The 26,165-nt window shown below is 55.7% G+C and overlaps 2 protein-coding genes across 11 annotated transcripts; one reads left to right on the top strand and one right to left on the bottom strand.

Moving 5' to 3' along the window:
- Positions 1-432: 432 nt before the first annotated feature.
- LOC102062704 (lysosomal alpha-glucosidase) lies at positions 433-16,366 on the bottom strand. 4 transcript variants are annotated; one of them, XM_074552857.1, is made up of 20 exons: positions 16,226-16,366; positions 9,628-10,307; positions 9,278-9,423; positions 8,170-8,335; positions 7,610-7,706; positions 6,510-6,629; positions 6,137-6,255; positions 5,923-6,054; positions 5,055-5,165; positions 4,157-4,270; positions 3,914-3,998; positions 3,470-3,587; positions 2,990-3,123; positions 2,755-2,906; positions 1,942-2,090; positions 1,722-1,863; positions 1,449-1,547; positions 1,169-1,333; positions 943-1,089; positions 433-755 (listed from the first exon to the last, which is right to left on the bottom strand). In XM_074552857.1, the coding sequence occupies exons 2-20, from the start codon at positions 10,147-10,149 to the stop codon at positions 693-695; spliced, it is 2,781 nt and encodes a 926-aa protein (XP_074408958.1). In that variant the 5' UTR covers positions 10,150-10,307; positions 16,226-16,366; the 3' UTR covers positions 433-692. The 4 variants fall into 4 exon arrangements, with proteins under 4 accessions (XP_074408958.1, XP_074408957.1, XP_074408960.1 ...); XM_074552856.1 differs by lacking the exon at positions 16,226-16,366 and adding an exon at positions 11,299-11,459; XM_074552859.1 differs by lacking the exon at positions 16,226-16,366 and adding an exon at positions 11,299-11,459 and having other exon boundaries at positions 9,628-10,156.
- On the top strand, positions 13,961-24,434 carry MAFK (MAF bZIP transcription factor K). 7 transcript variants are annotated; one of them, XM_074552865.1, is made up of 3 exons: positions 13,961-14,075; positions 22,553-22,632; positions 23,796-24,434. In XM_074552865.1, exons 2-3 carry the CDS (start codon positions 22,597-22,599, stop codon positions 24,228-24,230), a joined length of 471 nt encoding a protein of 156 aa, XP_074408966.1. In that variant the 5' UTR covers positions 13,961-14,075; positions 22,553-22,596; the 3' UTR covers positions 24,231-24,434. The 7 variants fall into 7 exon arrangements, with proteins under 7 accessions (XP_074408966.1, XP_074408967.1, XP_074408969.1 ...); XM_074552866.1 differs by lacking the exon at positions 13,961-14,075 and adding an exon at positions 14,153-14,174; XM_074552868.1 differs by lacking the exon at positions 13,961-14,075 and adding an exon at positions 14,397-14,596.
- Positions 24,435-26,165: the final 1,731 nt, after the last annotated feature.

Raw genomic sequence — 26,165 nt, 5'->3', positions numbered from 1 at the left:
AAGGGGGATAACACGTTGGGATGGGCTGCCCAGGGTGGTGATGGAGTCACCACCTCTGGAGGTGTTCAAGAAATGACTGGACGTGGCACTAGGTGCCATGGTGTATGAAAAAGTGATTAGTCCACAGCTGGACTTGATCTTGAAGGTGTTTTCCAGCTTAAATGAGTCTGTGATTGGGGGATCTGGGATCAAAGAGGGGAATCAAGGAGGCTGGAGTCAGGGGCTGAAATTGGAGCTGGAAGTAGTGGCTGAAGTTGGAGAGGTGGAATGTGGGGCTGGAATTGAGGGTGTTGGATTTGGGCTAAAATTGAGCAGCTGAAATCAGGATGATGGAGATAGGAGAACCAAGGTCAAGAACTAAAACAGAAGCAACTGGCTGCCCACCCCCTCTTCCCCATGCCACCCCTTCTGTCCCCATATCATGCTCCCAGAACAAGTTCTCCACGTGCCTTTATTGCAGTGGGGACAGCAGGTAGCCACACCTCCACCCACGGCACCCACCCACCCAGGACCATGCAGGGGGCACCCAGCAGCCAAGCCCCCATCCCACACCCCCTGTCCCCAGCTGTGCTGGAGGGAGTGAGCAGCAGCAGGTGACAGCCCCCAGTGCCCTCTCCATGGCAGCATCCTGGCTTCAGGAGCATGGACCACCTCCCAGCAGGGTGTCCTGGGGGTGACCCCACAGCCCCCTGTCACAGCCACTGCAGGGAGAAGCCCTGGCTCAGGCTCATGCCAAGGTCACTCACGTTGAGAACCTGTGGGGGGAAAAGAGACATTTTGGGGTACAGCCTTGACAGAAGAATGCTAAAGCCTGGCATGGCAGGAGAGCCACAGAGAGTCCTCATCCCCTCGTTGGTCACACTGTGACCCTGGAGGAGGAGGGGTGGAGACCCTCAGGATGGGGACCCCCACCCAGCTAAGGACACTGAAATGGGGCCATACCTGGCTGTCCAGGTAGGAAAAGGGCTTCTCCTGGCCATTCAGGAGGACCTTGCTGGGCGGCTTCTGCACCCCAAAGATGCTCAGTGTGCCAACGGTGACCTTGGTGGCCTCAGTGCTGGCATGGAGGACGGTGGAGGTGAAGATGTTCTGTAGGAGGGGACAGTTTGAGCTCAAGGTGACCAGGTACCATGGGACCCCCACACCTGCCCTCCCCACCACATCCCACCTGTGTGACATTGAACACCACGTAGGAGTAGTTGCCCTTCTCGAAGGTGTCCAGGCTCTCGCCATCATCCCAGAAAAGGTCACCCCAGGCAGTGGCATGTGAGGACAAGGCCACGATGAGACGCAGGGGGTTCCCTCGGGTGGCCTCTGTGGTGGTTCCTGGTTTCTGGGTTCAAAGACATGGGTTCTGTAGGGCCATGAGCACTGGGTGCAGGAGTTGAGGTGCTGGGGGACACACACACTGTGGACAGCAGCCAGGGAGGTGATGGGTGGGCACTCACCTGGGTGGGCAGGATGGAACCTTCCCGGATGTGCAGGTTGAGGTGCTCCAGAGGGGCTGACATCTTCACCATCTCCCCACTGCTGTTCACTGAGGAGCCCTGGGCAGGGAGTGAGAGACATGGGTGTGAGGGACCAGGGCTCAGGCAGGGGTCTGCAGGGCAGCCATCCCCAACTCTTCCTCCATTAGGGCTCAGCCAGGGCTTCCCACCCACAGCCCAAGAGGGTCGAGCAGGGATCACCCAGCCCCTGGCAAATGCTGTGATGCTCCTCACCGTGTAGAAGTCGTACCACGTGCCTTGGGGGACATAACCTGTGACTGAGTCCACCCCAGGCTCCAGCACTGGGGTTACCAGCAGGCTCTGGCCCCACAGGAACTGCCTGTCCAGCTCCCATGTGGCCTTATCCTGAGGGAACCTGCAGCAGGATGGAGACACCGCTGGATCTCCCTGGTTCAGCCCAGCATCTCCCCACTCCCAGTGGGGATGGCCTTACTCAAAGAACAAGGGCCGGGCCACGGTGTCCCCCTGCAGGTGGGCACGGTGGAAAAGGGTGTAGAGGAAGGGCAGGAGGGAATAGCGGGTCAGCAGCACGTCCTTCATGGCTGTCCTGGCTGCGGGGCTGAACGCTGTTGGGTCCTGGGCCTGGGGGGGACACGGGCAGTCAGCAGCTGTACCACCTCCTGCATCCTGCATCCCACATCCCATATCCAGCATCCCCCATTCCACATCCCATATCCTGCATCCCACATCCCATACCCAGCATCCCACATCCCATATCCTGCATCCCACATCCCATACCCAGCATCCCATATCCCATATCCTGCATCCCACATCCCATATTCTGCATCCCCCATCCACATCCCACATCCTGACTCCCACATCCCACCTCCTGCATCCCCCATTCCACATCCCACCTCTTGCATCCCCCATTCTACATCCCATATCCAGCATCCCACATCCCATATCCAGCATCCCACATCCCGTATCCTACATTCCACAGCCCATATCCCATATCCCCCATTCCATATCCCATATCCCCCATTCCACCTCCTGCATTCCCCATTCTACATCCCATATCCTGCATCCCCAGTTCCACATCCCATATCCTACATCCCCAGTTCCATATCCCATATCCTGCATCCCCCATTCCACATCCTATATCCTGTATCCCCCATCCTACATCCCATATCCTGCATCCCATATCCTGCATCCCATATCCTGCATCCCCCATCCCACCTCCTGCATCCCACATCCCATATCCTGCATCCCACATCCCAGCCCTAGGATGCCTCCCCCTGCCCTGGACCTTCTCGTTCTGGGTGTTGTGGTTGCGGGAGAAGGGGTAGAAGGCGCCGAGCTGCATCCAGCGTGTGCACAGCTCCTCCGAGGTGCTGCCCGAGAAGCCACAGATGTCTGCCCCGACCAGAGGGATGCCAAAGAGGCTGAAGCTCAGCAGCCCTGGGGGCAGGGACAGTCAGCAGGGCACAGTTTCAAAGACACCTCAAACAAGGAGAGTGGTGTTAGGGCTCTGTGGCACCCACCTGGGATGGAGTAACGCATGTCCTTCCACTGGCTGCGGTTGTCACCCAGCCAGTGCCCCGAGTAGCGGCCCTGGCTGGGGAAGGTGGAGCGGGAGATGAGGAAGGGGCGCTTCCCCCGGAGCTGGATCAAGGCGCTGGAAAACAACAGCACAGCTGGGGGCAGAGGGTAAGAGCAACCCACCAGGGTTTGCCTTGTCCCACAACAGCTGAGGGAAATTCCAGCCCGCTGGCAGAGGGGTGGAGAGTCAGTCTGAGCAGTATGGAAAAGGCTTCCAGCAGGACCAGCCTCATTCACCCATTCCTTTCAGAGCAGTGCCAGCTCCCCTCTTCTCCTGGGTTATTCCCATCCCAGAGGCAGTGAACAGTCAGAGCTTCTCCACTTCAGATCACACTCAAGTCCCCATCCTTTTCCTGCTCAGCTCTGAAAAGGATTTGTCCCAGCCCATCCCCAGGCTGTCAGGAGGTGGGATGCTCAGGTACCTTGCTGTGGCTTTGGCTTCCATCAGCCCATAGAGGTTGTGGAGGTTGTAGTGCACGGAGACTTTCTGCTTTGCTGAGGCACACACAGTCTTTGCAGAGAGGGAATCGCCCAGCACGGCTGCCAGGACACAGAGCCCAGTTGGACCCAGCTGGGGTGCAGGGGACATGGACCCCCACACTTGCTGGCTCTGGGTCAGCCCTCCCACAGCCAGCTGTCACTGCCAACCAGTGCCAAAAGCTCATGCAAATGGCCCCATCCTGCACCCTGACGTGGCCCTAACAAGTATGCATGGCTTAGACATGGATACTGGCACATGAAGGAAGGGATGGAGGCATTCATAAATGTCTCTTAGCAATGGTTTTCCTCCACCACACTCAGTTGGCAGCCATCTCAAAGCACACAGTACCTATGAGCACAGCCTTGTATCTCATCTCCCTCCTCACCTGGAGTGTAGGGTGGGTTGTCCAACTCTCCTGGGGGGCACCCATGTTCAGACCCATCCATGAAGTTGGATGGCTCATTCATGTCCTAAGCAAAGAAAATTGTGCTGCAATTTCAGGTGTGTGTTTTTGGGATTAGTGGCAGACACAAAAAAGCTGCATTTGAGGGACAGTCCTGCCAGGACACACACCAGGCATGAGCTGAGCTGCTGGCAGGGAGCAACCCACGGGCAAGGAGGGACTTACAATCCAGAGGCCATCAAAGGGCACATGGGCATGGAAGTGCTGCAGGTTCTCCAGCCACCACTGGTGTGTGTCTGGGTTGGAGAAGTCTGCAAAGGCAGTGAAACCAGGCCAGACCTGTGGAGACACCACAAATCCATGGGTTCAGCAAGCAGGTGATTTGTGGGGAGCCACCATGAGGAACAGGGTACCACAGCACGCCAGGGATTTCAACTGGGGGTGAAACAGGAAATGAGATAGAAGATAAACCCAACCAAAGCTTTGAGTCCTGGGGGCTACACACACACAGAGCATCCCTTCTACTCCATGGTACCAGGAGTACCAGGTGCTGAGGAGTCCCCACAGGCCATGGGCAGTGGCAGCTGATGGAGCCCTCACTTGCACAAGGCCTGATACCACCTCACCAAGAACATGTCAGGGAAAAGCCATTATTTCTGTGCTTTGCCTCATTCCAGGAATTTTAGCCAATTCATTTTCCCCCATGTTTTCAGGCTACATCAAAAGCTCCCTCCTTGGAGAGAGCAAGAGAGAGCAAGTGGGAGAAAGCAGCCAGAGGGGTCAAAGTGGGAGGGAAGAGCTGCAGAGCAGGTCTCGAGGCACACTGCTCATCACAGACAACCTCCCCTCACCCCAGAAACAGGAAGGGAGAGAAATCAGATGATCAGCCTGAGGCAGCACTGCTGACTCTGGTAAGCTCATATGACTTCCACAGGCTCCTCTGCTGAGCAAGGGCTGGTCCCTGGGCTGGTGAAGACACCAGGAGGGGACAAGAGCTGAGCCAGGCTCTGGCAATTACCCCAGAGAAGTCCCTTGGCCACTTGGCTTTCCCTCTGTTGTGCTGAAATCCCAACACTGGTGTTGCACAACCCTTTGGGCTGGGATTTGCCCCGGAGCTCCTCACCTGCCCGATGAGTGGCTGCCCCTGTGTGGTGTTGAGGAACAAGCCCCGTCTCAAGCCTTCATCAAAAGGCCAGTAGGAGCCATTGGGGCTGGTGCTGCTGATGCCAGGATCCTGGGGATGGAGCAGAGGGTTAGTGCCACCCCAGGCAGCCCATGGCTCCTTCCCCTGGCCAGACCAGTGTGATTCACAGAGGAGAACGCAGGCAGGGTCAGCCAGAGCCCACACACGGTGGCTGTTTCCCCCCAAGGGGAAGAGAAACTTGTGTTCAACACTTCCAGGCATGTTTTATAAAATGCCACTTCTGCAAGTCCCCAGGACCCGTTATGGTGTTTTGGGGAGTGGGGGACAAATACAAGAACTCTTGTTCTTATGCAGGAAATGTCAGGTCATGGGCAGGGCTACTACAGAGAGTTCATTGAGGAGGAAATCCAGCTTCCTCCTGCAAGGACCTGCTGGTCCCCACTGCCTCCAGCAAGCACAACCCGTGCCCCCATTCCTTGCAGAGGGAAGAAGGGACATCACAACCAGGTCACAAGATCCCAGCACTTGTGGGGATGTGAGAGCACCTAAGCTGAGCACCCACAAGTTAAACTGCCTGACCCACAGCTCCTCCATTCCTACTCTCCCAGGGGTCAGGGCCATCCTTGTACCCACAGGAGAACAGCACAAGAACCTGGCTGTGTCTCCAAGGTCCCTGCATTAGGGGGATTTCCAGTCACAGTTTACAGTGCCTGACCAGCACTGGGAATTGGCCTCCTACTAAAATTCCCAGAGCCAGGATTGTCCAGCTGGGACCAGGAGCATCCCTTATGCCCTTGTCTGACATCCCTGCAGCAAAGACAGCACTGTGGGAGAGGAGGGGGAATACCAAGATCATAACGTAGCGCTGCTTGTGTTTGTGGAGGTCTTCCACCAGGGAGGGCAGGGAGGAAAACTTCTGGGAATCCAAGGTGAAGTCCCGGTAGCCATCCATGTAATCGATGTCATTCCACTGCCCATCCTGCAGGAAAGAGGCTCAGGAATGGGTGATGGGGCACAGGAATGGGTGATGGGGCACTCCCTGCCCCACAGGCTGGGGTTACCTGGGGGATCTGGTAGTTCCTCATGGCTCTCACAGTCTGCCAGGTCCCGTTGCTGGATCCGTAGCCCCAGCGGCAGAGGTGGAAGCCAAGGGCCCACATGGGGGGCATGGCTGGGAACCCTGCAGTGGGACAGTGGGAGCATGGATGGGGATTCCCAAGATGACAGCAGCACCTCAAAAACATGGGAAGGTAAGGGCACAGGAAGGTGATCACTGACCACAGTGTGCTGGAAGGCCTGGGGATAGGATGGCTGAGGGATGCTGATCCCTCTCCAGCTGAGAGTGTTGGGGATGGTGGTGAGGCTGGGGTGAAACAGGGATGTGGGCATGAAGGAGGTGCCTGCAGAGAGCAGTGTTGGGGTGTGGGCACTTACCTATCACCTGCTGGTACTGCTGGATGACCATGCTGGGATCAGGCCCCAGGAAGATGTAAAAATCCAGCACCCCTCCAATGGTCCTCCAGGTCAGGCCTGGAGCAGGCTGCAGAGCCACCTCTTTGAGGGGCAACACAGAAAGGGAAACAGAAGAGAAAAATGTAGTGACAACTGGGGAGCAGCCCCCAGACTTTAGCCCCTATGATGGGGCCCAGGCAGCACCACAGGCAGCGCTCAGGGGAACAGAGAAATCCCTGTCTTGCACTCAGCAGATGCTAAATGGGTGTCTGGAAGCTTAAATCATCACAGCCCAGAGAGATCATGGGTTTATGCTATCTTGAAAATCTGCTCTTTAATCTCAAATCTGTGCCAGCTTCTGGACCAAGACTAAGCACTTCAGTGCAACGTTTTCCTTCATGTGCTCCCCTGAAATCCCCTCCTAAGTGAATTGAGAGCTGGTTTTACAAGCAAGCAGGTGGAAGCCAGGCTTTTCCTGGAAGGGCTCCTCACATGGAGCAGCCTTTTCACCTCAGCTCAGGTGGCTGCATCTGACAGGAGCTCCTGCTCAGCAGCATCAGGGCAGCAGAGCAGAGCACAGCTGGAGCTGCCAGAGCCCTGGGGTGAGCAGCATCATCCCAGCTGGCTGCAAGAGGCAGCTGCAGGAGGGACGGGTGGTCCTGGTGCTGCCCTTGGCAGGGCAGGAGCTGCTGTGTTATCAGCTGGCACACAGGGGCAGATCCCATGGCCACAGCTGGCAGCACAGCTGGGAACAGTGAGGGTGACAGATGGCACCCCTGGCTGTGCCCCAGCCGTGCCCAGTGCTGGAGCAGGGGAATGGCATGGAGCTGCATGCAGGGGACCTGCCTTGTTGATGGCAGCTGGGCGTGTGGTTAAACTGCTCGGCAGTTGCTAAAGAGCCTCGCCGTAGCCAGGAAACAGATGGCTGCTCTCAATAACGGAGCCATCAAACCACATCTTTCCTTTTCATGCCTTCCCCTCACCCCAAGGTCCCAAACTGGCCACTCCAGCAGCTCCCATCTGTCCCGATCTGCCACTCCTCCACCATGGACAAGCTGGCCTGGGGTCCCCTGGACACCTACCCATGGCGTTGCTGTTGAGCAGGAAAACACCGTGAGCATTTCCACCCTCCTCCATCAGCAGGTAGAAGGGGTGAGCACCATACAGGTTGAATGATTCCTGCAAGGAAAGGTGCCCAGTAAGACAGCAAAGAGGGCAAAGCAGGAGAGCCCCACGTCACTGAAGGTGAATAAATAACCCTGAGCTGTATATGCTGCCACCACCTCACCAGGCATCTGTCACTCTAGAGCATAAGGCAAGAAATGAGCATAGGTTTGGAGCTTAAGGCCGTGGGAGGCTGCTTCTTCCTCCAGCTCAGGGGCTGCTACTGAGCTGGGTGGGTGAGGGGGAAGCCTCCAGCCTCACCACAACACATTGCACGAGGAGCAGGGTGGAGCGGAAACACCCAGCGCCCTTGGAGTGCCAAGAGCATTTTGCAATTGCTGTGAAATCCTCCCTGGCACATACCTGCTCATCAGCCTCTCCCAGTGCTGCTGCCCACCCCTGCCACGCTTTCCCAGGCCCAGGAGAGTGGCACTCCTGCCCTCACCCCCTGCACCCCTTGGGGACAGGGCAGATGTACCGTGGGGGAGACATCACGGGCCCACAGTGTGAGGGTGTTCCAGTCCAGGCTGTGCACGAGGCTGTCACGGTGCTCCCCCAGCCCATAGAGGAATCTGGATGGCAGTGATGTGGATATCTGGAGAAACTGGTCAGCAAAGATCAGAGGGGCCACGGTGGTGTTTAGCCTGCCAGGGTGACACCAAGAAAGAGAGAGGGTCAAGAGAGGGTTCTGGGATGCATTAGGATCCATTTGCTCATCAATAATTGATCTCTTCCCTCTCAAAGCATCTCAAGGGGCAGTCTAACAGCACATCCCACCCTGCATCCAGCCCCCAACATCCTGGCCCAGGAGAAAATTCAGGTCTGGCTGGACACAAGGTACAGCCCAAGCCAGCACAGCACAGCCTTCCCTTTGACACCAGAAGTTTCCACCCAGGTTAATTTTAACCACTGAGGTGATATGGCCATGGGGTTTCTCAGCCTGCTGTCACTGATAAACAGCTCCCAAGTACAGAATGGACCACAGCCACTAGCAAATGGGAAAGAGGAGGAAAGGATGGGATCCCCAAACACACCCAGACCAGACATTGTCCAGCTGGTGGTGCTTACCACCAACTTAGTGTGGGCAAAGCTGTGGAGGTGACAGAAGATGTACAGCAAAGTCACCCACAGTCCTTTTCCACAAAAAGCCTGGAGCTGTGGGTGTTCCTACAGCTTGGACAGCCAGGGAAACCCAAAAGCAGGGAGAGGCCAAAGCCACAACTGTTCTCTGACATTATTCCTGAGCCACCAGATCATTTATTGGTGATGCGCTGGGATCTACACAATGTTTGCCTTCTGTAGCACCCTGGGAGGAATCAGAGCACTGGGAAGTTTTTGGAGAGATGCTGATCCCACACAGGTCTGCCATGGCCAAAGCAAGCAGATGGCCAGCCCCTGGGGCCAGGAAGCCACCTGCTGCTACATCCCCATGTCAGCACTGCTCAAAAGATGCAAGACAAAGAGTTTGGAAATCTCACAGCATGGGCTTTCCTAATGGAAAACCTCTAGGAAACATGCTGGAGCCTGCCTAGGGAGGAAAAAGCTTCTCTCCACTGGCACAGTGTGAGCATGAGATGGGTTCTTACAGCACTGTCCCTGTTGCCTTGCGCTGCAGCAGCACCCCAAAGGGGTCCCAGGAGAAGTTCAAACTGTAAATGGGGTTTTCTGCTCTCTTCATCACCCGGGGAACATCAAGGGGAACCTCATAGCGTGGGTTGGCTGCATCTGTTATCTGCAAAAGGGAGGAAAAGGGCTTTAAAGACCAGCAAAGCGAGAGGGCAAAGTGCTGGAGATGCTCGCTGGCCCCACACAGCCATGCCTGGAGCACAGCAGATTCCAGACTTGATCCAAGCAAGGGATGGTCCCCTACAGGATGCAGGTGCAAGGGTCAGGAGCACAGTAACAGGCCCTTGAGGGCAGCCAGCAGGAAGCTCACCTTGATGTGCAGCCGTGTGTCTGTCTCAAACTCCACATCCAGCCTCAGCTTCTGGATGTCCCGGGGGTAATAGGCCTTCTCCCTCCGCACCAGCAGCCCCACCATGCCCAGCGCCGTCTGGTTGAGGCTCTCCAGGGTGTAGCTGGGGAAGTCAGGGGGATAGAAGCACCAGGGCACGCCCTGCTTGCCCTCTGCCAGGGGAGGACTCTGGATGAAGCAGCAGCCTCGGCTTTCGCAGAGCTCCTGGGTCACCACCACGCGCCGCTCCGGGAAGCAGTCAAAGCGATGGCTCTCGGGGATCACCAGGCATTTTGGGGGTGCTGTGGGTCCTAGCCAGCCCCCCGACACTTGCCGCAGCACCCAGACGGTGATGGTGCTCAGCAGAACAGCGGCCACCAGCAGCCCACTGCCCACCCACCACGGGGCCAGCTTCCCGTGGCTGGAGGGCACCGGGGCTGCCCCCTCCTCTTCCAGCCGGCATGCTGCTGGCTGGGCTGCTGTCAGCTTCTGGTACGACTTCATTGTCCTGCTGCTGGATGGAAGGGGTGAAAGAGACAGACAGGGAGAGCTTGCCCAGGCCTCAAGGACAGCTTCCCCCTCTCCTGATGCCTGTGGTTTGGGCAGAGCCTGCTCCCTCAGCACCCTGCAGCATCACATCTGTGCCTTCAGCCAAGATGCACCTGGAAAATTCAACAAAAGGAAGGCTTGGCCAAGGTCAGGTGGTCCTCACCCTGCTAGGTGTGGGGAGACACTGACACCCAACTGTCCACCAATCCCAAGGGTGAAAGTGTGCCTGCTGCTCTCTGTGAAGAGGCCAAAGCACCATTCGCTTTTGGGAGGTGGCAGAGTGCCCCTCAAGGAGATCTGAATTAATGGGCTGCAGTGTTTCTGGAAGGTGCAAGCAAAACCGAGCTTGTTCTTCCAGTGGGAACAGAGCTGTGATGCTGAGAGCTGCAGCTCCGAGGTAAGAAACATTCTCTGCTCCGAGCATACTCTTCGAGCATCCTCTGTCATCACCGTCCAAAGCCCTGACTCAGAGGTTTTAGACCCGAGGAGAGCTGAGCAAGGGATGTCTGGGAATATGCCGTTAGTCCTTGCTTTCCGCTGATAAATGCTGATCCTGACAACCTCTCGGGCAAACAACTCCCGGATCCTAAGCAAAGGAGACCCCCATGCTCTAGTTAAGTTTGCAGGGAGTAATCTCAGCATAAGAAAGAGACATAACTTTCTTGTCTCCATCTCACTCTCACTCAGACCCTGCTCCCCTCACCCTCCTCCCTGCACAGGCTCAGAAAACCGCTCCATCCCCCACAAACACATTTAGTCCCCATCCCTCTCCCAGCTCGGGCCACCACCACGGCTCAACCCTCCGGGGCCCGGCCGCGAACCTCCCCGAGCGGCAGCGCCTCCGCCTTATGCGCCCGCCCGCCGCTTCCCCCGGCACGGCCGCTCCCGAGCCCCAGGGCCCTCTGCCCGCCACGGCCACACGCACCGGGGCAGTGCCCGGGGGGGCACACGGCCGGGGAGGGACACACACCCGGAGGGACACACAGCCCGAGGGACACACGGACGGGGACGGACACACGGCCGGGGCTTCCCCGGGCAGCGGCGCGCCCCGGGAGCCCCTGCCCGCCTGCGGGCCCCGCTCCGGCAGTGCCGGCGCTTACATACACGGGTCTCCTCTTGACATTGTGGCTGCGGGCAGCGGGCAGGGCAGCGGGCAGGGCACGGGCAGCGCTCCCGGCGCTGCGGCTCCGCCGGCCCCGCCGTAAACACCCGACGAGCTCGGCCGGCTCCTACCGCGCCTCTCTAGTAGCAGCGCATCCCCGCACGCCCCTCCTCCGCTCGCTCTTCCGCCTTGGGTGCTGTTTTAATATTATTTTTAATATTTGTGTCTATAGTGTGGGAGAGCAGCGGGTTTTTTAGGTTTTTCCACAGTTGATGCATGCAGGGTTTCAAAACCCAAAGAAAGAACACCTCTGTTTAGGTGTTCTAAACCTTTGTTTAGGTGACTAATCCTCTGTGCCCCCTTATAGAGTGAGAGCACTTTATCCCTGCTCAGTGGCTTCAGGGAATCGTGATGCTGGGTGTGTTTTGGGCCAGACTCACAAAACCCCACACCTCCCAGAACCTTTCTCCATCCAAGTTTTCACCAGAGGTCCATGCACTCCTCTTCATTTGCTTAACAAGTGTGGGTGCTGCACAGGCTTTCCCACTTTTCAAAAGACCAGAAAGCTCCTCCTGTTTACTATTGAAGGCCACCGCTGTCTAAAGTTCAGCAGTGAATGAAAACAAACCTTTGGAGCAGAGGCACCTTCCCCAGGGAATGAAAATGAAAAGTAACCTGTTGTGAACAGGGCAATTCATCCAGAAACAGAATTTCAGGTGACACAGCCGCTCCCCTCCTGCTATATGTGATCTGTCAAACCCCATGGGGGGAAATACCTCAATTCTGGTGAGCCCCATGTGCGGGGCTGTCACCACAGAGGGTGAAACCCCCATCCAGGATGTAGCCAGGCCGTCTCTCCTGGTGGTCCTCCATAAGGACCACTGTCTCATGGATGTCTCAGGGATAAGCCCTGGATGATTTAGGATGGCTCTGACCACTCTTGGTTATCATCACTCAGAGAGAGCACAAGGAGCAAGTGCCTGTGTTGGGGAAGGCTCTCACACCTAGCATCCCTTCTCCTTGCTTGTCTAGGATCTCTGAGCTGCTAGAACCTTCCTGGATGGAAAGAAGATCTGGAGACAAACCTCAGAGGCATCAGTGGAGACCACAGTTTTGGCTGAAATCTGCCCTCCAGGCCTTAGCTCACCCTGTCCCAGCACCCAGTGCAGGATTTCAACCAGTGCCTGCAAATCTGGGAGAGGTGAAGGCCAAAGCTGCTGCAGCTACACTGGACAGCAGCTTCGTGCCACCCATCACCTGGGAGCTTTAGCCAACCTCATTAGCCCAGTTCCAATGATAAACAGGGATTTCTTAACATCAGGGAGGTGCATTCACTAAACCTTGCTCTGGCTGCCCAGACCCATGGGGCTGTGCCAGGTATGAGGCTCCCTGTGTTTTGCAGCTTGTGTTGTTCAAAGGGAGCAGGGAGAGATGGGATCTTACTCACAGCCTCAGTTGTGGCCCTTAGAGCTGCTCCAGTATTTGGCCCCAAGGCTGGAAAGCACAAACTGCATGGGGCTGACACAGACTGTCCAACATTGTTATGGACACAAAGAAATCAAAACAAGTCCAGCTGAGATGGAGACAGTTTGGTTTAGTCAATTGCCTGTGTTATTACATTTTTTGATGCATTATCATCATTGTTGGATGCCCCCAGGGTCCAAAATGCTGTTCACACCATTAGGGTTGGGGTGCTGTGTTTAGCAGCTCACACAACTGCACGAGGAAAGTGCAAAGATTGGGTTGAGGATCCAGCCCTTGGCAGGATTTGGCCCTGCTGCAGTGCTCAGGGGGCTGCAGGACAGGCAGTCCAAAGGCTGGTCCACAGCTAGTGGAGGGCAAGGCTGGTCAGTGGCCACCTCAAGGAGCCCGGGGAAAAAAATGAGTCCTCTCAAGAGCATTGGGATGCCCCAGACACGTTTCTCCACCATCATTTGCCCAGCTGGTTTTGCCCCTGGGTCAGGGTGACTCCTGGTATCCATCCAGACTGGAGAATAAAAGGATAAAGAACAGCCCTTCCAAGGATTTGGGGGTGCTGGTGGATGAGAGGCTGGATATGAGCCAACAAAGCGCTCGCAGCTTAGAAAGCCAACCTTGTCCTGGGCTGCACCAAAAGCAGAGGAGCCAGCAGGTCAAGGGAAGTGATTCTATCCCTCTGCTGTGCTCTGTGAGACCCCACCTGCAGTGCTGTGCCCAGCTCTGGGGTCCTCAGCACAGGAAGGACATGGAGCTGTTGGAGAGAGTCCAGAGGAGGCAACCAAATTGATTAGAGAGATGGAACACCTCTCCAGTGAGGAAAGGAGAGAAGTGGGATTGCTCAGCCTGGACAAGAGAAGGCTTCAGGGAGATCTTATTGCCATCTTTGTCTGAAGGGAGCCTGCAAGAAAGCTAAAGAGGAACTGTTGTCCGGAGCATGTGGTGGCAGGACAAGGGGTAATGGTTTAAAACTGACAAAGAGCAGGTTTAGTTTAGACATCAGGAAGAAATTTTTTCCATGAGGATGGTGAGGCACTGGCACAGGTTGCACAGAAAAGTTGTGGATGCCACATCCCTGGAGGTGTTAAAAGCCAGTTGAGGTAGGGTTTGGAACAGCCTCGTCTAGTGGAAGGTGTCCCTGCCTTCGGGCGGGCTGAAGACGCGATGAGCTTTAAAGTCCCTCCCTAACCAACCATTCTATGATTCCATAAAACGCACCCGTGTGTGAGCGCGCAAAACCCCCGGCCACGCTGCGCCCCCGCCATCGGGACTGATCCGGCTGGTCGGGAGCTGCCGGAGAGGGGTGAGCCCCGCAGCGGGGCGGGGGGCACGGGGCGTGGTGATGAGGAGACGCGGATGAGGATGGGCATGAAGGGGGCATAACAGAGGAATCAGGACCAGGGTGAGGATGGAGATGAAGGAGGGATGGGGACCAGGATGAGAACAAGGATGGGGAGGAAGATGGAGACGAAGGAGGGATGGGGACGGGGATGAAGGGGGGCCACTACGTGCCGGCAGCAGCGGCGCCCCGCCCGTCCCGCGCCCTTGCCCATGAATGAACGGCGCGGGCGGTCCCGGGGTGACGCGGCGGGCGGGCCGGGCCGGGCGGTGACGCGCGCGGTGACGCGCCATGCCGGAAGCGGCGGGGGCGCTGGTTGGTCGGCGGCGCGGCGGGGGGGAGGCGGCCGCCCCGCGCTTGTTGTTGTCCGCGGGACTCGCTGGCAGGGAGGGAGGAGGGAGCCGCGCAGCGCCCCCGCCGCCGCCCCCGCTGCCCCGCCACCCCCGCCGCCGCCCCCGCCACGGGGCGCTCCCGCCGGCACGCAGGTGAGGAGCCGCCCGGGCGCGGCGCGGAGGGGGCGGGGGCGGGGGGCTGGGTCGGAGCCGGCAAGGGGGGGTGGCCGCGCGTTGCCGCTCGATGGCGGGGGAAGGGGCGGCTCGGCCCGGCTCCGGCCCGGCTCCCGCTCGGTCCGGTCGGCTCCGGTTGGGCGCGGGCGGGCGGGGCGGCGGAGGTAAAAGTGCTGAGTCACCACCGCGCCGGGCACGTGGTGCCGCCGCCCCTCGCACCGGGCCGGGCCGGGCCGGGCGCGCACGTGGGGCCCGGCGGGGGGCTCGGGGCGGGCGGCGGCGGCCCCGCCGGGCGGGAGCGGGAGGGGGCTCGGGCAGCGCCGCCCGCCCCCGCCGAGCGGCCCCCGAAGCCCCCGCGGGGCGGAGGCGCGACGGCCCCGCCGTCACAGCTTCCCTGTCACCTCGCACCAGCGGTGCGGAGCCGGCACCGCTGAACCCTCGTGGGACGGGGCTGGCAACGCCCCCGCACCCTCGGGGACACGGGGCTGGGGGGGTCCCTTGGGTGTTCGCCGGGGTGATGCTTTCCCTGTCTCTTGTTATTTTTCTTCCCCCCGAGGATGAGCGCGCTGCCTGCCTCTGCCTTTGAATGGCTCTTAAAATACATGTGAGGAAACCTGTTGTGACGCCGCGCGCTCCGCCGACTAAAAATAGCAGCTTTTGTAGTACGGAGGGAGCCGGGGCGCAGCCGGGGCCGGGCAGCGTGGCCGCGGCGTGCGGCGCTGGCCGGGCGTGGTGGCGGCTTCGTGATCCGCTGTCCGCCCCGCGTTATCGGGCAGGAGCAGCCGCCGCCACCGGGAAATGCCAGGCGGGCGCGTCGGATGGGCTGGGGGGTCGGCCTGCAGCGGGTGGGGGTTTATCTCTGCTGAGCACAGCTGCTGGTCGGGTGGAAAGAGGGAGAGGTGAGTGCTGTGTTCGGGCTGGTCCCGGAGCCTGTGGGGAGGGAGGGATGCGTGTGCATGGGGCCGCCCTGCAAGCGGGGTGCTCTGCGGCCGCCCAGCGCTGGCCGTGGGAGGAAAGGGGACGGTGACATTCCGGGAGCGGGCAGTGCCGCGTGACTGTCTGGTGGGTGCGGGACGGTTCGGGGATTTAATCAGAACTGAGGAGGTGGGTGGGGGGAACCTCTTCAGCCTCCCCGTGACGGCAGCGGCACAAGGTGGGGAAACATCCAGGCCACGAGCGACGGGAACTGAGATCTCCAAACTCTCACAGTGTGTCAGGGTCTGTTTCCTTCCTCCTCTTCCTCGGGCTGAGAGCTCGTTCACCTCCCTCGTGGGTTTCTCCGTGGAGGATTTATTTTACAGATTGTGCTGAAAGCAGGCCATGAGGTCTCAAATTAGGAACGAGCCCCCTTTGGGCAAAGTTGTTACAGAAAAGGGAAAGGCCTCCATTTTCGCTTTCACCTGGCCGCCCCCTCCTTTGCCAGCGTGCCTAAAGCTAAGCCGGGACTGCGGAAGGTGGAGGGAGCCAGTGAGAGAGCAAAGTGTTTCCCTGAAAAGCTGCACGCCTTTTTCTTGCACTTTCAGTTTTTGTGAGCCCTGTGGCAGACGCAGCCCAGCGCCCCAGCCCAGCGCCTGGTGCCGTCGGGGTTCTAGCAGCGAATGAGTTTACCTGGTGGCTTTTTCTCACTGATGAGAGCAGCGTGCGTCCCTCCGCTCTTTTCCCCCTCTCCTTCCGTGTGTGTCCGTGGTGCTGCCTGCCGAGAGCCCTTCCCCAAGGCTTCGGTCACTTCCTCGGGCTGATGGACGCCGCGGCTGCCCAATGGCAGGCAGGGCTGCGCGGCCCCGAGTTAACTCTGCTCCCGCCCGGCCGGGCTGCCGGACCTGCGGCTGCCCAGGGTTTCCATGCACTTGCCGCAAGGTTGGACACACGGTGACTCTGGCCCGTCAGGACACCCTGCCCGCTTCTGCACGCTCTGAGCTTGACAGGGCTTTGAGCCCTGTGAAGTGTTCCTGGCTGTATTACGCCAGCTTCTTGCCTTGCTTCACAACTGTTTCTGAACCAGAGGTAGAAATTTGTTGGGTTTTTTATTTCTTTTTCCCCCTGCTTGCCTGTTAAGGACAGCGTGCTTTGTCATGTTTTATGTCATTTCTGCGCCGTCGCCTGTCTCAGCAATCTGTTGCGGCGTGGAGTTCAGTACTGCTGTGTGCCTCCTGAAAGGGAAAAATACAGATCAGCTTGATACTCTCTGATTTCCATCAGTATTGGAAGATGATTAATGGCATGGAATGTGCTGCAGGACTTGGTATTGAAAATCTCTAGCTGTGTGAGATGTTTGGGAAGCGAAGAAAGGACAGCTGGGAGTGCTGGCCCCTGCGGCAGTCGGGGTTTGCGGGATAAGCTCGCTCGCTGATCATTTTTGTAAACATCCAGCTGTGAAATACTTGAGCAGTGCTAGCACTTTCAATTATCAGGAAGTTTCAGGCTCAGCACCCTGTAGAGATGAACAGGCAATTTCCACTTCTGTCTCAGCTATTGTTTGAGGCTATCTTCAAACTTGGGCAGAGACTCTTCCAAGCATGAAGCAAGCACAAGCGATGCAGTGCTCTGTGACCATCAGCACAAGGGCTGGGGGAAGGCAGTAATGAGAGCAATTACCCTGGCACTGTGCTCCTGAGTTGAGGGACAGGCTGCATAGTGGATCCCACTGCTTTGCAATATTGCAGGATGCCAAATAGCAGTGCTATATTCCATTATTAAAGTTAGTGAGGATCTCTGACTTGATGGCTGGCATTTGGGGTCAGGAGCAGCAAAGTTCGGAATCCCAGTTCTGCCCCAGAGTCTGGCTGTGCATCTGCAAGTTATTTGTTGCTTGGTGGCTCAGCTTGTCCGGCTGGGGAGCTGCATCTCTGGGCTGGTGATGCTGAGGTGTAATTCCAGTATATCTCTGTCACCGCGTTTTACAAGCACGTGATGGAAAAAGTGCTGTAAGCTTGTCAGTACCAGGGCTGGCTGTCACATACCTTTCCCCTTCAGTCTCCTCCTCCATGAAGTTTCAGAGGTGACACACAGACGTGCCCGCCTGGTGCTCTGTATCCCTGCTCCCTAACCACAGGCTCTTTGCAGCTTCTGACTAGGTTGTTTACCAAAGCACTGAAGACTGTCTGATCCATGTCCAGGCTTCCCCGGAGAGCGCCTCAGAGAGCTCTGTCCTGGCAGCTCTCAAATGTGCTCTGAAGGTTCCTGAATCTCCCCTTTGCTGCTGGATGCTGGTTCCGATCCATAAGGGAAATGGAAAGCTGGCCAGCTGGGCGAGGGCTGCGTGGAGCTCCTCTAGAACAGTAAACAGTGACTCACCCCCTCCTTGTGTCTTCTCTCTCTTCATGTCAAATATATTGCCTCGCATATGCTTCTCTACTCTCTGATTCACACCACCAGCCCGTCCCTCCCCGCTCTCATTACAAATGAGTGACAAGCGTCAGTCTGCCTTACAGGATGTGTGAAGGTTGTCAGAGCAGGAGAATGGCTTTTTGAGTGATGGGGAGAGGGATGGTGCTCTGCCTACCATGCTGCAATGTGCTGGAAATCCGTGTCGTGCCTGCGAGCGGCAGAGGCACGGCGATGAGGATTTAAGCATCTGTAGTTGCCTTCACCTGTCAGCTCAGATGTTACCCGGGGTAGGCACATCCGTTTGGCTGGCGCTCTGGAGCTGGGAACAACTTGAGGATAAACGAGAAATTTAAACAGCTGCCTAGGATTTAAATGGCTGCGTTTGGGAATGAGTAGAGTGTTCCCTGCGTAGCTGTCGGTGCCGAATTGAGACGTGATGGCAGAGATCCCTGCCACTGCTTGAACCTTGCGCTGTTTTTCTGCCCTCGGGAAGTCATCGCTGGCCTGGCGGAAGGTGAGGCTTGCATGTTTTCAGTTTGCTCTGTGTGTGTGAGGATGGAAGCTAAACACCAGCAGGGCTGTCTGCCAGGCACTCGTGTTGTGGCCGGGGTTGTCTTTCGGTGTAGAAAGAGTTTTAAAATTCAAGTTCATCTGCAGTTGTTGGGTGTCGGCAGTGATTTTATAGTAATTCCTTAATGTGTAATGCGTTTGGAAAGCCCTGTAGCGTGGAAAGTCTGAAATCTCGCTCTGGCATGTTTTCTTTCTTAATTGCAAGCCTTGTGTGGAAAGCTCTGTCCTACCTCTGCCTGAGTCAGGCTTTCTGCTGCCTTTCCCTTTCAAAGCAAAGGAACTGAGATCTCTAGATGCTCTAAGCTGAGACTGTCAGACTTAGGATGTCAGCTGGAGACTTCCAGGTTTTTGGGAGGATGCTGCAGGAGGCACAGGAGCTGTCTGAGAGAGGGAGAGGGCGTTGGCAAGGCTGTCAATGGGTAACTTTATTGCAGAATTACAAGGGCTCTTTATGTAACCCACAGTCAAAACACTTGCTGTAAATACGAGCGTGGAGCTGCTCTGGAAAAGCTTTTTCCCCTCACAGTTGGTGTAATACTACTTGCTGCTTTATTGATGTGGCATTCGGAATGTGTCGTACTGCTTACAGAGCAGGGATGTGGCGCGGTCCTTGTTCCAAAAAGCTGAGCTCCTAATTTTAGATGTGATGCAGCAAATGCAATTAAGGAAAGAAGGGCAGGAGTAGGGTAAAGACTAAAAGGGTTCTAATAATCAAATCGCAGGCAGGGTCCCAGAAGACCCCTGTGCAGCATGTTTAGGGAACGCTGCTGGGTATGACTTGTTTGCAGAGTGGTTTATGATTTCATTGCAGGGTTTTGCTTTGTAAGTAACAAATGTAAGGGAGATGACATGCTGATTTTTAGTGTCTTCTTGCTGGTAGCTGAATAGTCCCAAATAATCCTGATGGGAAGGATTTGGTAGATGAGATGAGGCCCAAGGCTCTGGAGGACTGCTGGTGAGGATTGCGAGTGTTGCTGTATCGGTTTCGAGCGGAGCCCAGACCACACCTGTGCCTTCACCTAGTGCAGAGATAAGACTCACCCTTGCACTCATATCTGACTTGAGCATGTTTGAGTGTTTCTACTTGCTCTGTGAAATCTTGCCCTTTGGGTCAGGCCAGCCCACAGTCTCACACCCTTGTTTTGAGAGGGTCTGGCATCACAATTCCTGATGGTGCCTTGAACCTCCTTGTTAGTCTGTGTCAGCAGCAGCTTTGGCCATGGCCCCTGGTGCAGTAGGATGGATCCCAGCCTATGTCCGAGGGATGCTGGCGCATCCGAGGTGTTTTGGTGTGGGGGAAAACAGGTGTGCAGCAGAAGACTCCGAGCCAAGCGCCTGTGCTGTCCTCTGAGGAATGTGCAGGGTAAGGAGCTGTTGCTTTGGTGACATGGAGCAACAGGTGACCAGCAGGGTTTCATCACTCAGAGCTGGAGCATTGCTCAGGGTGGCAGGTGAGCCCTCACGCTGACCCCCACTGGAGGCAACCTCACCCCTCGCCTCTTGTTTTCCATGATACTTTACATTTCTTTCCATCTCCGCGCGGCCAAGCGGCCGCGTTCAGTTTTTCCATCGGCTGGCGCACGAAACGCTTTGAAGACGCGCTGGGTGAGGATCAAAAGGCTTTTTGTGCGCTCGGTGGGTGTGACGGGGCTCTCGCTGGCCTCCCCCTCCTTTTTGCCTTTCCTTTTCCGGCGTTCGCAGCGCGGCCAGCGGCCGGTGCGCCCCTTCCCTTGTAGGGACGGGGGCGGCGCGGGAGGGGGGGATGCCGCCGAGGGAAGGAAGAGTTTCTGATGCTGTGGGAATGTGAGCGCTCAAACTCTGTAAACAGCTGGTGACTCACTGCATAACTATGGCACCAACTGCCTGCGGCCCGGCTGCGCCTCTGCAGGGAGGGGGCTGCCGGCCCTTTCCTCTCCGCACTGGCAGCGCCTCTGCGCTCCTCAGCTCCGAGACCTCCTGGCCAACACAAGGAGCTTTCTCCTTCCCTCCTCCCCGCCTGCCAGTGCCTACGTCTGCGGCTCCGGCCGGGAGGTAGGGGTGGGCAGCAAATGCTGGTGTGGAGGGGAAGCGATGCACGGTGCAAGGGGGCTGGAGAGGTGCCTGTGCTCGCAGGACATGCCGCTCTGGAGAGCGCGCACACAGAGGTTGGGCGCATCTCCGTCTGTCGGGGGCTGGGAGTCGCCCCCCTGCCCCGTGCCCTACCCATTCCTGCTGTGCTGGCCAGACAAGGGGCTGCTGTGGCTGGAGGTGTGCCCGGGGTGGGGCTCAGTGCTGGAGGAGAGCAGGGAAGGACTCGCTGATGCTCTAGAAAATGCAGCGCACACCAGTTGCTGTAAGTGGTCCATTCATCACGGAGCATCTTGGCTTGTGTGCTGTGCGGCTGTCCTTGTCCCTCCTCCAGACATGGAGAGCTGTGCTGTCTCAGGCTTAAAAATAGAGGAGGCGCCTAAATACACTCCCTAATATCTAGGATAGTATCTTGCAGCTCTGCAATTACAGGATTATTTTTTTTTCCCCCTCCTGCTCTTCATCTTGATTTTTATGTAAGTCGTGTGATGATGAGGTGCCTTGACTGATAAAATTCAAGTGACAGCAGCACGGGCTGAGCCAGCACCTTCACCCACTCAGCTCCCACTGGTCCCCACACCCCACCTTTGCACCCCCCCCAAATCCCGCCACCCCTGTTTGCAGATATGAATGAGTTTGTTTACTCTCCGACGACCTCGTGATGTCTTTGCACAGACATGACCTGAAGTCATTATTGCTTTTGGGCTTCTCTGTTTCCATGGCGACTGTCTCCGGGTTGGCTACTTTCCCAAGGTCACCATGGCAACTATCAGAAGGGAATCATGCTTGGGATGCTTTGGCTGGATTTTTCATGAATGATTAGGATGTGTGACACGATGCAGACGTGGAAATGGGGAGGGTTTGGGCTGGGCAGGAGAAGGTGGGGGCAGGCAGAGGACTCCCGCCAGACAGGAGCTCTGCGGTGCCGCGGGTGCGCAGCCCTCGAAGCCGCCCTGTGTCGGGGGCACCTGCCTCACCCCTCCCCTCTGGGGAGCCTTAGCAGGGGCTGTGATGGTGGCACGGCTGCCTGTGCCTCTCCCGGGGTAGGTACCATCGCACCACGGGGTGAAGGGGTTGGTGGAGGTGTGGGCAGGTGGATTTTCTGCAGGGTGCTGGTCGGAGGGGTGTAGTCGTGGCTAAGGTGAGAGTGAAGGGCAGTGTCACGGCAGGGGACGGGCTGGCTGTGGATGGACATGCCTCCACGTCACTAGAAACATCAAGCAGGTCTGCTGTCACAGTCTGGGGCTGGAGGATTGGGAAGGAACAGTCTTGGTGTGTTGGGAGAGGTGAACTCCTTGCTGGCTTTGGTTTTGGGGGGGGCTTTTGTTTCTGTTGTTTGGGTTTTCTGGTGGCGTCTCCTTTGGGTGGGGACAGCGCTGGAAGCAGGTTACAAACCAGGCAGCTTCTCTCTGGGTTGCTGGCTCAATTTGGAGCCGAGCTAATAATCATCAAAATGAGAATGAAGGGAGTTGTTGTCTTGTGGCTTTTCAGTGCCTTTTATGAGCAGAGGTAACTCGTAATTCAGTCCCTAATAGGCCATTTGGAGCGTCTGGGATGCCTCCAGAGGGAGGTGAGCCAGTGACGGGGCCTCAGAGGCCACGCTCCATTCTCCCCTTGGGAAGGGGTGGCACATGGCAAGGTGGTGCGTGATGCTGAGTGTGACTCTTGTTTACAGATGAATGTGGGTGTCCTTCTTTCCTCCCTGCCCTGTCTTCTCCGCTGCATCTTAGTGTGGTTAACAGCAAAATACGAGGTCTGGCTGTTAAAAAGCAATGCACTTGTCAACACAAATTTCTCTTGCTCTTATCTGAATAGGGTAAATGATATCTGAATCCATCCCAGTGATTCAAACAACTGTCTGCTTATTTCTTTTAATGGTGGTTGATTTGGGGGCTTGGGCTGTGTGTTGGGTGTTTTTTATCCTGCCCTTGTCTCTGTGATTAACCTGGAAACCTTGTTTTGTTTTTCCAGTTGCAATTTCTGAGCAGTTTTGTCCGGAAGACTGTGCTCAGGTTATGACGACTAATCCCAAACCGAACAAGGCATTAAAGGTAGGGAAGAGGCTGAGTGGGTGGTGCTGGGTGGCTGGGGAGGCTGTCACAGAGCTGTGCTGTGCTCGTACGTGACTGTTCTTTTTCATTCCCAGAGACTCTTAGAAATGGATGCTGGTACAATTTCCCACTGTCTACAGGAAATGTTAGGGTAGGAGAATACTGGCATTACCCAGAAAGAGGCCTGAAGTCTCTGGGATGGCTTGGAGGCTGGCATATCCCAGCAGCTTCCCAAGAGACTTCTGACTACAGGAGGTGTTGGCAGCATCCTGAAACCAGTGCTCTGAGTCTTGGCAATGAGCTACTTTTACTCTCAGGACTAGGAGGCACTGGGGAAGGGACTTTTTCAGCTGGTGTCTCCCAGATCCATGAGACAGTAAATGCCTCAGACATACCAGCTTGGTGGTGGTCTGTGCCTGGGCTGTTCATGCGTGGTTGAAATTTCTTTCTAGTGTTTTGGCTCTTCATATGTCCTGCAGTCTCTGAAAAGACAAAAGGATGGTGTCCTAAAAGTTCTGTGTTCAGTGATATTGAAGGTGTTTTTCAGCCTAAACAATTTTGTGATTCTAAAAATAGTGGTGGTGGCAAATGTGCTTGAGGAAAGGGCAAGGCCTTGGTGGTTTTCTCATGTAACTTCAGTTACTACATGCTGTGCCCCAGCAAAACCAAATCGGGCTGTCCTTGAAGCCAAGCATGGTTGGTTTTGTTCACAACTCAAATGAGCAATCTTCAACGAAAAACCACAAAATGCTGAATTAAGCCCTGCACAGAGGCAGCTATTCTGTTGCACTGGTGTCCCAGCATAATGCTGGGATAAGGTGTCATCTTTAGCATTCATTATGAATTCCAGGTCCTGACAAACGACTTCACAAAAAAGCTTCAGCAGACTTGACATTTATCCCCTTGAAGATCTTGCTGTTGGGTTCACATTGGGTGTGTAAAGATCTGTGACCTAAGAGAGTAACCCGAACCCACTGCAGCTCAGTGCTCAGATCTCTGCCATGTTTAACCCAGATGTTTTAGTGGAGTTTGTGCTCTCCACAGCCCATCAGGAGTATTTCCCAGGTAGGGATGTCATGTTGGGGTGGCCTTTTCTCCTTCTGCTGCCCAGACCGTCCGCTCACGTCGCCTTGCTGCTACCCCTGTGCTGTTGGTGTTTGCAGGTAAAGGAGGAGTCAGGAGAGAATGCCCCAGTGCTGAGTGATGATGAACTCGTGTCAATGTCCGTACGGGAGCTGAACCAGCACCTGAGGGGTCTCACCAAAGAGGAGGTCATCCGTCTGAAGCAGCGGAGGCGCACGCTCAAGAACCGGGGCTACGCTGCCAGCTGCCGCATCAAGCGTGTGACTCAGAAAGAGGAGCTCGAGAGGCAGCGGGTTGAGCTGCAGCAAGAGGTGGAGAAGCTGGCCAGAGAAAACAGCAGCATGAAGCTAGAGCTGGATGCCTTGCGCTCCAAGTACGAAGCACTCCAGACCTTTGCTCGTACTGTGGCGCGAGGGCCTATTACCCCGACCAAAGTTGCCACCACCAGTGTCATCACCATCGTGAAATCAGCCGAAATCTCATCCAGTTCTGTGCCCTTTTCAGCAGCCTCCTAGTGCCCTCGGTGGGGGGAACTAGCAGCCTTTCAGAGGGGAGGGGATAAGGCTCTTATGCATTGTTCCGGAGTCCTTGGTCACGTCAAGAATTGGCATTTTAAGAAGTCTCTTCCAAAAGTGCAAAAAAACAGAAGAATATAAAAAAAAAAAAAAAGAAAAGAGAAAAACAAACAAACCCAAAGGGTTCCTACAAAGGGAACTTAACTGGCTGCTTCTGTCTGGACTCAGTGGCTCCATCAACCCCTCGTGTCCAGGATTTGAGCTCTGTATGCAGTACAAATTGCAAGATCTGCTTCCTCCTTCCCTCTGCCTCCACAAACCCCTCTCAGCTGTGCAGCTTTCCAGCTGGGAGAAGATACCTGAGGAGCCTCCGGAGTCTTCGTGAATGATGCTCAAGAGCCAGGAAACATATGGACCGTAGAAATCATCATGTGAGATGAATGTATGGGAAAAAGAGTTTCCTTTAGTGGCCTCCTACTCCTTGTAAGAAGGGTCTCCCCTACCTTCCCCACTTCCACCTGATATTATGAGGGCAGGAATATAGGCTTTTTGGATTTGATTTCATCCTGCTAACAGTGGATGGGAGTGGGAGGATGATGGAGATAAATGCTTGGGTCTGACCACACCCATTAAGAATAACCTTTTGTTTTCAATCCATGCTGTTAAAATATGGAAAAATATATATTTTACATATTTTAATATGCCCCATTACCTGTGTGGCCTGTAAAAAAAAACCTACATAGCAGCCTCCTTTATTCCAAGCCCAAGTTTCCTGATAGCTCCTTCCCAAAGGTGTGCCTGTGATTTGGGTATATTTATGCAGTTTATTTCTTCCAAATGATCCGCAGTCTTGAAGTAGCAGCTTTTTTTTTCCTGGGTTACCTGAAGCTGAAGGGAGGGAGGCACAGTCAATGCTGTGACGAGCAGTGTGGTGAGGAGGAGAAGGGAGGATGAGGAGGAAAAATGCTGCATGTATTACTGGTGGAGGCAGAATTGGCTGGGAGAGAAGGTGGGACAGTTCTGCTGGGATCAGCACTGCGAGGAGGGGTTTGTGCAGAGGATGTTGGAAGGATGTTTTTAAAGCACTGAAGTGTAACTAGAGGGCAATAGCATTCAGCCAGGAGGAGAGAAGTTTAGAGTCTCTTCTTTGACAAAGGCACTGGTATGTTAGCAATGAGCATCCTTAGCTGGATAGCTGTGCTCACCAGTCCTTGGTGATCAGAAAAGGGCTGTGGGGAGGTCAGACGGGAGCTTGGAAGAGTCTTTCCCTCTCCATAGCACATCAGATGCTGGATTTGGGATCCAAAGAGTACGGTGAACAACCCTCAGTGTTCAGACAACCTGTGTGAATGTGACCCTGAAACTTGATGCTTTCTCTTGCAAGTGGGTGAGTTATAATGAGGGCAGGATGGAAAATCAATGTGTGTGTAGGGGGCAGAAGAATTGGGATGGAGAAGTCGTTTGTTTGGCTCTGAGCAGTGGTTTGGGAGAGGGATTTCTGGCTTGGCAGTGGGCAGGATTTGGGAAGCTGAAAGGAGAGATTCTGCTGTCATGCAGCAGTGGTGAAACAATGAATGTTTCCAGGTCACTGTAAAAAAAAAATAGCTATGTTGGTGTTTGTGTGTTTTGTTGTTGTTTTTTTTTTTCTTCTTGAAGTAGGAAAGGGAAGGGACTCTGTGTTTTGTAGGGCAGGTCAGAGACTTATGGAATGGACGATGCCTGTTGTCATGCAGGTGAGAAAAGAATGAGATTGCTGAGGTTTTGAGGTGAGGAGAAGAGCTTAGAGATTTTGGGCTCTGGAAAAAAGATCACGGAGAATTCATAAGTGGTTTGGACTGAAAGAGAATAATCAAGTGCTACCGTTGTTGGAAAGAGGACAGTGAACTGGCATCTGACACCCAGTATAATTTGTTGTTTGAGGCTTTGTCTTGCCGT

The sequence above is a fragment of the Zonotrichia albicollis genome, chromosome 16 (assembly GCF_047830755.1).
Source record: "Zonotrichia albicollis isolate bZonAlb1 chromosome 16, bZonAlb1.hap1, whole genome shotgun sequence".
Lineage (NCBI taxonomy): Eukaryota > Metazoa > Chordata > Aves > Passeriformes > Passerellidae > Zonotrichia > Zonotrichia albicollis.
This window is presented reverse-complemented; position numbering and strand designations above follow the sequence as displayed.

What these genes read in the sequence shown, in the direction of transcription:
- LOC102062704 (XM_074552857.1), bottom strand. Translation starts at nt 10,149, where the DNA reads ATGAAGTCGTACCAGAAGCTGACAGCAGCCCAGCCAGCAGCATGCCGG. An exon ending in GCTCAACAGCAACGCCATGG is followed by an intron (nt 6,630 to 7,609) that starts GTAGGTGTCCAG and finishes TGCCCCTCAAAG; the next exon opens with AGGTGGCTCTGCAGCCTGCT. An exon ending in AGCGCTACGTTATGATCTTG is followed by an intron (nt 5,166 to 5,922) that starts GTATTCCCCCTC and finishes CTCCATCCCCAG; the next exon opens with GATCCTGGCATCAGCAGCAC.
- MAFK (XM_074552865.1), top strand. Translation starts at nt 22,597, where the DNA reads ATGACGACTAATCCCAAACCGAACAAGGCATTAAAG. An exon ending in AACCGAACAAGGCATTAAAG is followed by an intron (nt 22,633 to 23,795) that starts GTAGGGAAGAGG and finishes TGGTGTTTGCAG; the next exon opens with GTAAAGGAGGAGTCAGGAGA.